We start from the raw sequence: 14,527 nt of genomic DNA on the forward strand, positions 1-14,527 counted from the left end.
TTTTTTTATGAGGTCCAATTTTTATTGGGTGTGTTTTTTTATGAGGTCCATATTTTAAATTATATAAATTTTTACCAAAAAATGTCTGACAAAATATCATAAATCATGGACTGGAAGGTCTACCTTATTTGGTTCATTTCTCTAACTGGAACATTGTGTGTGCGAGACCAACTGTCTAAACGGTATTAAGTTGTGCAGTGTTTTTGAAATACCTTTGAGCTGTCCACAGTGAAACAGATTTGCATAGAGAAATTGAAATTGAGTAAATGTGAGATTAGATGCACAAATTGTTGGCGTACTGTATGTGTCTAATGTAAAGGTATTCCACTTTCTGATTTTTAAGGGCATAAGTTAGTGGTGGTTTATCTGGATTCATACATCTAATTGCAATGTAGAAAAGAGATGAAGTGTTGAGTAACTTTGTAAAGTGGTTATCCTAGTATTTAGCAAGAACAAGTAAAGGTTATCCTAGTATTATCCAAGGATTACACATGACCTTGTGTTTCTAAGGTCATGATGCAAAAATTAGTCTCTTTTAAAAAGGAGACCATAACCTAGTCAGTCACTGTGCATGTTTTATATTTTTTAATCCTCTATGAATGTCAGTGAAACATTTCATTTCGAGTTGCACAATGATGTGAAGAAAAATGTGTCAGGCTTTCTAATTGAGCATATTTTTGTCATAAGGTTATTTTGATTCATCAATATTATATTTACTTTAATGTCATCTGTAATGTTTTCTAATTAAAGTGAACTTGTTGTCGGCATATACAGGGTGTCAAGCAAAGGAGTCCCTGATTATAAAATTAAAAGTCTCGAAAACAGAGAACAGAAGAGGAGTGCAACAAGCAGTATATGTATTGTGAAAGCTGTAAGAATGTTATACAGAAATTTCAAAATAATAATTACATGAATTGCTAGTTACAAGAGATGACACTGTACTGCTTGTATCAATGTGCATAAATAAACTCGACCTCTGCAAACAGTCTTTTCAAAAGTTTCAAAATAACAGTTACAAAATCTGTCAACAGATGATGTTGTACCACTTGTATCAACATGCATAAACTTATCCTCTGCAAGCAGTCTGTGCTATATATCACACTCTTTTTGAAATGTCCACTGCTCGCAGTTCATGATGGCGGAAATGAAGTGAAATTTGCTGTCACATCCTGCATTGTCTCAGTTGGGAATGGATTTAGTTCAAGCTCATCCACTGTGATTTGGATTGTTCTGATAAACAGAGTCTTTCAATGTGCCCAGCAAAAAGCTGTCACAAGGAGCCAGATTGGGCAAAATATGGAGGCCAGTCCATGCCTGTGCCAGTAAATTTTTGAATAATCCAATGCAGTGACTGTTTTCAAAGTAAAACATTTTCAAGAAAGCAAAACACCTGTTTGATGTGATGTAGTTGGACTCCATCTTGCATAAACCAGTCAGTGCTTGGTCGTTTCTTCAACGCTAGCTGTGTGACAACAAATTATTCCAAAATTGCAATGTAACTTTTGCCGGTGATTGTGTCTCGCATGAAAAAAGAACCGATAATGCCTCTGCTGCGTACCACATCTCAAAAAATAACTTTTGGAGAATACAGTTGTTTCGGTTCACACAATCACCAGTTTTATTTATTTGCAAACTCATTCACGTGGGAGTATGTTTCATCTGTGAACCATATATGGCCAACATCAAATCCATTATCAATCATTGTGAGAATGTGGTTCGCAAAGTCAGTCCTTTGTCACGTAGCTCATACAGGTATGGTCTGTATGCGCCTTTGGATTTTGAATAATTGACTTTGGATTTTAATAGAACCATGTCTAGGCATTTCTCAGTATTTTCTGCATGCTGGAATGCTTCAAACACTCTCTGTTGTAGTTCTTTGGATAGATTTTCTTGTATTTTGATGAATAATTCCAGAAACGGCGAGATTTTTCAGGAGTAACTACAGTTTGCCTTTGACCAACATTCCCTATCAGATGATCACCCACGCTGCCTATCCATTGGAATTCAGTGAAGAGCTTGCTAATGGTTTTCACATCGGGTTTGTTTTGCAACATTAAATTGTGTTTGAAAACTACACCTTGTTGCCATATGACTGTGCTCTTAATCTGTGGTATTCAGTACCAGTAACACACACTGTTCAATAGAATACATGATTTCAACCTCTTGCTTCGGTACATGCTAACCTCCTTTCACTTTTCAACATTGGAACTGATTGTTATTATATCTTTACCAGTGCTATTTATAAATGCTGTGTACTGTGATTACAGTGCCATCTGTCGGCAGCTTTTGTAACTATTATTTCAAAACTTCTGTATTACATTTTGACAGCTTTCACAATAAATATACCACTTGTTGTATTTCTGTATTGATCTTTGTTTTCGAGATTTTCAATTTTGAAATCAAGGACTCCTTTACTGGATACGCTGTACAAATCTCAAGTTGAACTTGTTTATCTCTGCTTATGTAATTTAGTATTATTCATTTTAAATTGTTTTGTTTGACTGTAAAGGAATTGCTTTTGTTGATTTTGTTTACTTTTTCTTTCAGCTTTCGTTGCTATCAATCATTATTTAGCATTTAGGTATTTTTCTTCCATCTATTATCCATTTTCTGAGGTAAGGTTAACTTTATATAGTCTGTAATTTCATTATATGTTTACAAAATGAATAATTTTAGAAAAATAATAATCATCATCACTTGGCTTTTTTGGTTACTTCTTCTGTTACTTAATGTATGTACTCTTATTAGATTTTCATCACTCTAGTGTTTGTTCATTTTATTTAATCATTGTGAAATGGCATTTTTGTACATGATGTTGACATAAATTTCACATTACAGGGAATTAAGTATCAAATTAAACTGTAGATTGCTTCATAAACATTAGTTTTGCTTCATAAACATTGAAAATATAATTTATGTTACTGAAACTGTTGTTAGTAATGCTGTATCATTAATATTTGATATTATTTGTACTGCATATGAAAACTTTAATAAATACTGTAATTATATTTTATTGTACAGTGTGAAGAAATGACAACACCATATGATGGTCAGCTTTACTGGTGGTAGTTAAGAGAATATAATGTATTTGATGAACAGCTAACGTTCCTCAGATATTGTAAATCATATGGATTAGCTATTTTAGTTCCTTTTTATGGGCTAATTCTAAAATATAGAATGTTGTACATTTGACAATAAACTGATAAATGTCAATATAGCGCATTAATTTTGTACAAAAGGTATGTACTTTCTGTGTAATATTCAAGACGGAGGCATGCTATGAAAAATGTTGGAGATCTAAGAATCCAAAGGGGAAAGAAATATATATCACATATATATTCCATATCACACAGATAATAGCAGAACGTTTTAGGGATGACAAGATGACTCTAGTATGTTTAAAGCAAGCCTAAAGGCAGTAATAAGGTTCCTAAAGGCAGTATGTTTAAATTACTACTCTTATGTATACTATCCATTCTAAAGCAACAGTCTGCATGATTTTATGATTAATACATGCTAATTAAGATATTTTCCCTTTATTATGGTTTCATAAGTCGTTACATGTTTTCATTTATAAGAAAAAAACCACGAGATGCATACTAGCCTTTAACTTGAACAGTTATTAAAATCAAACTTAAATTAATTTCTAATCAAGAGATTGCAGTATTGTAGTCATACAAGACAAGGAAGGCTATGTCATTTGTCTTAGATCATATCTGAACCGCTAGATTGTGACCAACTTAAAACAATAAATAGGAAATATTTGAAAAATGTAATCTCTTAAAAGATAAATCTTCCATCTTATGCTAGCATCATATGTTGCCTCTGTATATGAATTTCTGTAGCCTTCTACATTGTTATTACATTTTATAAAGGTTATTACATTTATACATTTTATTACATTTTATAAACATTATATAAAGGTTATTTCTAGTTTTTAGAAATTAAAACCAAGCCATTTTTTTAACCCTTTGAGGGACAGTATATAAAATAATTTAAATTGTGGTAAAATTTTGCGTGAATTGTAACTTATGGACCCTAAGAACACAAAATTGAGACTTTAAAAAAATCTAGAGCAAAATTCTGAATTTTGAGATGCGGTATATATTTTATACCTGTGCCCTTCTAAGACTTTTTTTCCCCAGGTAGCTGCCAATTGTTAATTTTTGTTTTTTAAATTAATATTACGCACTTTTGATGTTCAGCTGTAGAGATGGTTGCTTGAATATAGTTATGTAAGTCTGAAGACAAAGACTTTTAAAATTTCACTTGAAATTTAAAATTTTAAAAATAATTTTTTTATGCACTTTGTTGATGCAACCCAGCTGAACATACTTATGTAAAATATGGGTAAAAAGCTATTAAACTTGATTTAAATTCAATATTATTAGTTTATGAAAAAATTTAGCAAATATAACACTGCATACATAAACCGTATCACACTATAACTGAGCTTGTGTAATGTTACAAGATGTAACTCAGCCAAAAAATTGAAAAATGAAACACTGTGACTCAGCTGAGAAAGTATGTTGCTTTTTTGAAGTTATTATACTTTATGTTTTAGATAATATATAAAAAAGACAATGCTTCGTGCATTATCAAGGACCGTAATGACCCTTTTTTATTTTTTTGTAAATATAATGTTCTTTGTTGTAATATATCTTTGTTCAGGACGAAACGCCGTTAAATGATTTTATTATTTGATATACCTCAAAGCTCTTATTTCGGTTTTCAACCCATTTGTCCTCCTAGGGGCCCCTTTTCAACTTTTGGATAAATTTTGGTTTGCGCCTAAAACAGAAATATTTTCTCTCCTTTTACCAACTGTGAAAATTTATTTAGAAAACAACCTATTTGTATCCTAACCCATAGGTAAAATTTATGTTCCCTAGTGTTTCATCTCAAATTAACAAAGATGATATGCTAAAGAATTAAGCATGCTTTCAAATCAGCAGTTTTTTTTTTATTACACTAAGATATGGACCTAAAGTGCATTTCCATTTCCCATATTTTTAAGTAAGCTTTCCCTTTGTGCTTTTCATTTTCACAGCATTCTAGGATTTTGGAAAACATGAAACAACGGGTGTCTTTTGGGGCTGACGTGCCACATTTAACCCCTACAATTGTGTAACGTTTTGACTCCAGACAACAAGTTTGAAATCGACGAGTCTTTCTCCTGGAAAAGGGTGAAGTGCTGAAATTAAAATTTGAGCTAAACAGAGATGAATGAAACTCGAGTGTAGTAAACAAAGAATAAAAAGAAACTAATATACATGTATTCAGTCTTAGTGCAGGGTCAGTTAAGTCCTCATCCCCTCATGAACATAAAATTGAATCTTGAACAACTTGTAAATTAATCATAAAAATATTATTACATCATAAATTATAATATAAAGAAATTCTGTCATCTCAAGGAGTAGAAAAGGAGAAGCCTGGTTCTGCCACCTATTGGCATGGCACCCTCAGCATTAGGCACTGGTATATATTATATACCGGTTTTAAATTCGCATAAATAATCTGTTAATTATCACTTCTGACTGAATGAAATAAATATATAAGATTCAGCATGTGTTGTACATCATATATATGCAGATTTTGAATTTTTTCTTCCTCTCCAGTAGAATTTATGAATCTTCAAACATGATACCTTGAAACAAGGTATATTAATTTCATAACTGCAAAATATTGAGCATTCATAGGGTAGTGCTGCCATTTGAAAAGGAAACTCTAGAAACTTACAATTACAGCTTTTGGTATAGAAAAATTAGCATTTTTTAAGAGGTTAAAAAATTGACAAACAACCGGTATATTTTAAATACGGTGCCCTTTAAAGGGTTAAAGCATGTTTTAGATGTGCTTTAATGAATAACATGCTTAAACTTCGAAGGAGGCTTTCACATGTCATTACATAGTAGTCTCTTCTTTTTCATTCCACCTTAGGTGCACATATGCTATATGCCTCTTCATGGAAATCTTTGCAACATAGTTCCCAGTTTGCATTTTTATAAGGTCGGAATTTACCCGCACACCTTACTCAAATAAAGCTGTGGAGGAATATCTGTTTAACTTTGATCTTAAATGACAGTTTCACAATGTTTTCTCCTTTTAAAGTACAGGAGAATTCAAAATGAATGGTGCGAAAAGAAAACACCTATGATCGTTTCAATGATTGATTTCACTAAGCTATAACAAAAAAAGTTAACTTTCCAAGTTTTTTGGCAACAGTTGCCATTTCCAAAGACAACAATTGCCATTTCACTAGAGATGACTGATGTTAACAATGGAGGCATCACCAAATGAAAAGCTTATTGGTTTAAGAATATACAAAAATTCCGTTAATGTCTTATATTATTGTTTTATTAGTATTGTACAAAGAGATTTGTAGACTAAATCACCATTGAGGCACACCCTCTTGTTGACAGAAAATATCTGATAACACAGAGCTAATCCTTATTAAGAAGGTTCGTTCCTTTCAAAAATTGTGTATAAAATGTGGCAGGCCTCCATGTAAGTGACTAGTGTGAAGATCACTCAGAATGCTGTACATCTCCATGTCTTGTTATAAGCTTTTTTATGTCGAAAGGGAAACGAGATGGTTTCGTTTGAAAAGGCTTTATGGATGAAGGGTTCCAAAAGAAGTGTATTATAAGGATAGAAGGAATGCTGCTCTTTTTATGGAAACTACTCTGATAAGGCGAGATTATGTCATATTTTTTTAATAGACTAAACAGCAGTTTGCCATTTTTTCAAATAGCTTGCAAACTCTACTCTTAAGAGCAGTGGATCAGTAGTTAGGGGATTACTCTGAAACTTCCATGACATAACTGAGGGAAAGACAATACTTTTCTTCCATTTACTAGGAAAAGTACCCCACCTCACTGTATTGTAAAGATTGAGAAGAGCAGTCAGTGATGTACAGGAACGATAGTTTAGCATTTCATCGACACACCTGGGATTATACTATAAATTTGTGTCTGCAACAAATCTGTCTTTAGTTTAAGCATGTTAAATCACCATTGCATGCCTCTGAGCTCAGAGAATTTAATGCACGGGAATTTTCTCTGAGTACAGCTTGATAGAAAAAATGCTGGTGGGTAATTGCTGCTACTATTAATGGCAGCAAAGTTGTATGCAGTATTCACAGTTTTTTCTGTGGTACCAGTTAATTCTGCCATTTTTTTTCCAGAATGGAAAGTAAGTGGCCATCATATAATCCATGTGCTTTCCTAACTCTTTCCCATACTCATTTATTTGGTGTAGAAGATGTTATTCCAATCATATAGGATATCTATGTATCCCTTTGGCTGTGCCATTATACCTTTCTTATTTTTCCGTGGCTTTTTAAGGTACTTGTTTGAATATTTGCTTTCTGACCATTTCTTGACCTGACCAATTTCTCCCAATTGTGTAAGGAGAGAACATCATTTTGTGATTTTCAATTCTTCATGCTCAGTAGTTTCTTTATGGAACTGTTAGACAAAGAAATTACTGTGATCTTTGCAGCCTATTCTGAACTTGATTACAAGAATTTTGCCATGGAAGGATGTATGAAATGATGAGGATTATGTGTGTGTGGTGTGTGTACATGAAGGGTATTAAACAAGATCTGCGATTTTTGCATATCTCCTTGGAAACTTTTGCATTTGCTCAACTAGCGTCTCAGTACCACTTAAGTAGCACTTCATGTGAGAACCAAGGCCTCAGAAGTGATTCTACTATGTATGCAAGACAAGTGCAAAGGATTTAGTGCTACCAGTTGTATTAAATAATGGTAAACTAGTGAGACATATATGTCCTGTTAGTAGTCAAAGGGTTAATAATTGGTATGCTAATATTGTTTTTAATGGTACTAGACTGTAACTCTATTTCTGTTCTTAATATCAAGTACTGAAATCAAGTACTTAATATCAAGTACTACAACTGAAAGTTTTGATGCTTATGTTCATATATGTATAAATGATAAAATAGTAATTTGCATGATAACATTGTTTCTGATTAAACGTTTTAAATGAAAAATTCTAAAAACGATGCAGAAATTATCAATAAATGGTACTATTTCCAGAAATAATGCAGATAATTTCAAATCTCCTAAAAACTGGTCAGACCTGTCAGTGTAATTCAAAATGATGTCTACATTACAACTGAATAAATTTTATGTTCTTCTAAATATTGATGCAAACTCATGTTCAGGCTAATCTTGAAATCTCTGAGCAACCTGCACCACCTTGAGTCAAATCAGTCATGGTTAAACCCAATGTGAAGCTCAGCGATTTCACAAGTACAGCTGATTTAACACAATAGTGCTGATTTACAAAATACAGATGATTTTAGCATTGTCATCAATGGAAACTTTCTTGTTCTATGAAGTGAGGAATTTTATCTTGTGTCTAATGACATAGAATAGTATGTAGTCTATGCAAAGGTTTATAAACCAGGTAAGAGGCTAATTAACCTGCACCCTTGGCACTGATTGGAAGTGAATTCATTAATAGAGGTTTCCATGTGAAAAAGTTGCTCAAATGCATATTCTAGATCCAGTTAATCAAGGCACCTGGAATTAAGAAAACTTATGAAATTCTTATTGGAGGAGTTAAAGGAACAAGTGAAGGCCATTTGAGAGATCATTTGCATTTCTGCAGCTGAAAAAAGGGGTTCTATATTTAAATCTTCAGAAAAATTTTGGAATGTTTTGCTGATTCTTGTTACTTTTAACTCCTCCAATAATCATAATTTGGCTTGCTAACTCAAACATATGAAATTCCTTCATTTTTTTTTGCTACTGTTGTTTGTGCTAGCACAATGTATTGTGCTATTTTACATATACAGCTGAGAATTGCCAAGTTAAGCCATGGTGCTTCAAATCTGTGGAGCCGCACAGAAGTTCAGAATGTGCAGCTTAAGGTATTAAGGAGGTTAAGTGCTGTGATTACCTAGAGGTAAATCTAAAGCTACCTAGATTTTTGTTACTGAATGTAAGCCATAAAATTCTTTATATGTTTAGCAATATCTTGTTCCACCTGTATTATTTATGTATTTTTAAGGTTCCAGAAATTTAGTTGACCTATGTGGTCATCTAGCAATGCAATTATTTCTTGCTAACACTGAAAATTACTTCTGTGAAAGTTACCTCTCACTGACCTATGACAGACTCTCTTATGTTACATATTCACATGAACACTTATTGATAAACATTAGTTTTTGTGCTATTCACCTCCTGTGATTTACTTGTGTTAGACCTGACTGATAATTAGCATGCTTCTGTGCTTTGGACTTATATTTGTCATGCACATACCTAGACTAACTATAATGGACATTTTATAAGTGCAGATTATTCCTAATGTTTGTAATCATAAAGGGCATTATGCTAAATACTTACGTGAACTGTTATGTTTATACTTAACTTTGAATATTAGTATTAATTCATAATATTAATATTCAATGTTACTCTTGTTACGAGCTCTCAACCGCTTTTATACTAACAATCTTGCTAATCTATTAAGGGAAACATTCCTCTCATGCATTACAGATATTTTTGTGAACATCATGTAAAATGTTTCATTCTCAACATGGTGCAGTTTCGAAATGTGCTTTTTTTATATCAAGGGTCTTATGTGCAGGAATTCAAATGTGGAAATGCTGTATCATCTAGTGCCTCAAACTTTTCTATGTTACTTCAGAGTTTCTTAGCATTCATGGTTCCATAACAGTTTTTAATATTTGATGAATAAGATTCTGGCGAAATGCTAAGGAACTGACATTAAATTGTGTTCTGAGGAACTGGTATGCCAACAAAAGAAACTGAGATTACATTCTGGAGAATTGCCAGTTCCTATGCAGACTGATATACACAACATACCATTCCAAATCAAATGTATTTCGGGGCTTCACTTTTTAGGTGAGATAGTGAAATGCTAACCACCCACAACCGCTCAAAGGCTGAAAGTGTGATTGTAGCTAACATGAATATATCATCAATCAATGTATCTGTCATGCTGTGATTTCCCTGGGCAGGGAGATGCTTGAAAGTGACCAGCAGGAATCTTGGGAGAAAAATCGCCTTTAGACACACCTGCTTTTTATTGATTATTATATTCTCCATCCGTAGACTGCAAGGGCGGAGGAATTCTAAAAAAATTGCTGGTGATCTGGATATTGGATGTCTAGATTTTGAATTAGACTGCAGATAACTGCTGGTACTTCAGGTAAATATTGCAAGTAATGATTGTTATATTGCAAATTTTTAGTTTATGTTCTAGTGAGGTAATTGTTAAGACTGAGGGACATTATTTGAAGATTGAATTTTGGAACCATTTCAGCATAAATTGACCTAGAGGAATAACAGTGTTAGTATGTTGAATGTAAATATATGTTATCATTTATATACTTTGTCTCACATTTTTATTATTGATAGGTATTGGCATACTTCACTCTATGCTTGTGGTTAGTGCCATTTTCCTTTTTTGTTTCACTTTCTGCAAATGAGAATGTTTTGCCAACTGTTGCAGAAACAAGACCTTTAACTTCAGGTAACAATTATTATCATTTCTGTTGCTTTTCTACTGAATTTTATAGAGGATTATTAAAATTTAAATTTAAATGTATTCATGATTTAGGGGTTGGATAAAAATAAAGTAATTCGTTCATCCAAGTTATCTGAGACATGGAAATTGAGTTTAAATTGAAAATTGAGTTTGAATATAAAGTAAATGCAGTTATTTTACAGGTGCAATGAGAATTTTAAAGACATTATGGGCAAGTAACTGCTAAAAATGAGAATGTACTATTTGAAGTTAGTACACATTATTAATATGAAAAACAGAACTGTATGTTTTAAACCAAATATTTGATGCCATTTTTCTTTACATGTAGTTTTGGACTCAAAACTGATTGACCTCATGTCATTTTTTCTCCTACATTTTTGGAAGAACTTCATATAGCCTGGAACCAAGTGTTATGTGAAGAAGTAAATTTTGCAAATATATTTTTTGCAAAGGCATATTTAAGTACAGCATTTCCAGCAATATTACTTACTGTACCCACATAGGAGAAAAACATCCTTGGGATATCTTGAGGATGTTACTCGCAGGATATGTGCACATCCTCAGGACATCCCGGAATATCTCCCAAACCTCCTAAACACATCCTCCTGAGTACTTAATGTCACATCACAGTATATCCCCAGGACATCCTAAGTCCCATCGACAGTGTATGGGACGTTATGATCCGAAATCCTACTTACTACATCCTCAGGACATCCCTCTAACTTCCTAAATACATCCCATTATATCCTCAGATCATTCACTCTAAGTCCCATCGACAGGGTATGGGATGTTATTACAATTTCAAGTCTTACTTACTTAATCCTTAGGACATCCCGTAATATCCCAGTTTCCTCCTAAACTCATCCTCCCGAGGGCTTAATGTCACATCCCAGTATATCCTTAGGACATCCAATCTAAGCCCATAGACAGCATATGGGATATTATCAGGATTTGAAATACTAGTTACTATATCCTGGAATATCCCTTTAACCTCTTAAATACATATTCTCGACTGCTTAATGTCACATCCCAGTTTATTTCCAGGAATCTTCCTTACATTCCAGTGAAAGTGTGTGAAGGTGTTGTGATGACCTAAAACCTACTTATTTTCCATAAATAATCCCAGGTCCTCCTCCTTTGGTTACTATGAAAAAATGAGAAATGTTGAGAATATTTATACAACATATTTTTTTTAATTTGAATTTCTATTTATATAATAATTTGTAAATATATCTGAAACTGATCAAAGGTCTTAAAATGAATTATTAATATAAAATATTATAAGAGAAAATTTTACTTTATTTTTAAGATATTAAAAATCTTTCGACCAATTTTAAACATTCCATAGCCCAAAACTGAATTCTTCAATATATTCATAAGATTTCAGTTAATTTGTATTCAAAATTTAATAATAAAATTAAGTATGTAATAACCTTTACAGGTTTAATGAATCACCCTTTTTTAAAGCATGTAAAGAACTTTTTAAGGTTCAATTCCTAGCCACAGAGTAAATAAATATGAATAAGTACTTTTGTTATATGAAATTGCTGCAGGCTTATTTATTTAATATTTAGTTATAAAAACTATGGTATTGACACTGTTAATAACTTTCATTAGAAAGGTAATTCAAGAAACTCTTTTAAAATTCTACCATTTTGCTCACACATTAAAAAGAAAAAAAAAAAAAAAAAGCTGAAAGGGCCCAGATTTTAAATCATCTAAGAGGGCTCAAAGTTTAAGATGGTTTATCAGTGAAGATTATTAGTAGAGATGGCCAAGGGGAAGTAGCAAAACGTTTTATAGGATAATGGGACTGGAAAGTTATATATCTTCTGTATGTTTGAAAAGTGAAGAAATATATCATGTAATTATATACAAATATTTAATATTTTTAATTAGATATATGTGAATTAAATGAATTTTTATCAATCGGATTATAAAATAAAAAATAATTCTTAAGAACTGTGTGTATTATATAGTTCAGTATTTAATAGCTTAGTTTGTTACTAATAGATTAGATTTGAAAGATAAATAAATATCTTACATTTTGCCAAATGGCAAGACACTTGAATGAAAAGTGAAACGAGTTTACAGTGGTGATATGAAGTCACATTTCAAGAATAATAGCCTGTTTGGATTTTAAAAAAAGTCTGCAAATAATATGCCCTGGTTCATTGTTATTAATTTGTGCAAAATTTAACAAAATGAAATTTGCCAGTTGAAATCAGCACCAATTAAACTTTGTAAATTTGTAAAGTCTTGCACCTGTTAAAGTTTACCTCATCTAGTATTTTATTACTGACCATTCATTTCAAAGCAAAATAAAACAATTATTGCTATTTATATGACAATCATCAATATCATAAAATTTAAATATGCACATTATGCAATACATAATGACTCTAAATGAAGTTCTACTATATGTTTACCATTATGCCATTCAGGCATTTTATTCTGAAATCAACTCTACCACTTGTTAATACTTCTAAGTATATTCAGTTTATTCTTTCTGCTTAATATATGTTGTGTAAAATTTCCCATAAATTTACTAATTCACTTTATTTTGAGATGAGCTGTATTCAACTCTCAATGCCTATGACAATGTTTAATCCATTCGGTCTCAAAATAGAAATAATAATAATAAAAAAAATATGTGGATTTATATTATAGTGAGAGAAGCACTGCTACCTTAATCTGTGACAATACACTGGTGCGCAAAAATTAAGGACAAAGTCGAAGAATTAGCATATCAGCTGAACGAAGAGGCGCAGCGGACAGAAAGACCAATCAGGAGATTAAGTAAGGTGATGTATGGTAGCACATGCGCAAATATGCAGGTAGACGTAATGGGGGAGTATCTGAGTAGTATAAAGCATGTTGTCGGTGTAAGATCAGTATTTCTGGCAAAGAGATTGCACGCCGTATAGCAGTTAAAATCACACCGAGTTGCTGCCTCAGCGAGAAATGGCGAATAATCAATCTGTTAGACGACATGTGGATGCTTTTACCCGAGGTCGAATCATTGGGAAGTTGGAGGAAAGCCGCAGTGTGACAAGTGTGGCTACAGAGTTCGGAATTGCTCACAGCATCGTTTCACGACTTTGGAGACAATTTCAAACTACAGGAACAGCTATCCGGGGGTTTAGTAGTGGTCGTCCACGAGGAACCACACCCGCAGATGACCGTTATGTTGCCTTACAGGCGGCAGACAGCGAGAGAATCGCTAGACACACGACACAGGCGACTGGACTACCGATATCGCGTTTACCATGGCCAGAGGACTGCACGGTGGTGGTCTGTTTGCACGACGCCCTGTACGGTGTGTACCTCTAACGCCTGCCCATCGGAGAAGGCATTTTCTGTGGTGCCGGGAACACTGGAATTGGAGAGATAATGAATGGGGACGAGTACTCTTTAGAGATGAGAGCAGATTCAGTCTGAGTAGCAATTCTCATCGCATACTCATCTGGAGAGAGCGGGGAAGCCGCTATCATCCCTCGTACATCATTGAAAGGGACAGGTATGGAGGTGGCAGTGTTCTCGTTTGGGGACGCATCATGCTTGGTAGTCGTACAGACTTCATATCTTCGACGCAGGTTCAGTCAACAGGACCCGTTATTGTATCGAGATTCTTCTTCCATATGTGCGTCTTTTTAGAGGCGCTATGGGTCCGCAGTTCCTTATCATGGACGACAATGCACCATGTCATCGCACAGTAGCTGCCGAACAGCTCTTAGAGAGTGAGGATATTGAACGTATGGATTGGCCGGCACGATCTCCGGATCTCAATCCCATCGAGCATGTATGGGATTTTCTAGGAAGACGCTTGGCAGCTCGTACCTTACCACCAGTAATGATTCCGGAGCTTTGATTGGCGCTGCAAGACGAATGGGCAGCAATGCCTCAACAACTCATTGACACCCTCATTCTCAGCATGGGCAGACACTGTGAAACCTGCCTAGCAGTCAGGGGAGATCATATCCCCT

At 33.6% G+C, this 14,527-nt stretch overlaps 1 protein-coding gene across 1 annotated transcript in view; it reads left to right on the forward strand.

The window, feature by feature from the left end:
• LOC118195930 (protein TEX261) overlaps positions 1-14,527 on the forward strand; it is a 98,793-nt gene that overhangs the window by 39,647 nt on the left and 44,619 nt on the right. The window contains exons 4-5 of the mRNA XM_085808501.1: positions 2,548-2,615; positions 10,412-10,526. Coding sequence (XP_085664627.1) covers positions 2,548-2,615; positions 10,412-10,526 — 183 coding nt within the window. The remainder of the gene's footprint in view (positions 1-2,547; positions 2,616-10,411; positions 10,527-14,527) is intronic.

This window comes from Stegodyphus dumicola, chromosome X1 (genome assembly GCF_044657685.1).
Source record: "Stegodyphus dumicola isolate Sdum_Otavi_A_Nest chromosome X1, ASM4465768v1".
NCBI classification, from domain to species: Eukaryota; Metazoa; Arthropoda; class Arachnida; order Araneae; family Eresidae; genus Stegodyphus; species Stegodyphus dumicola.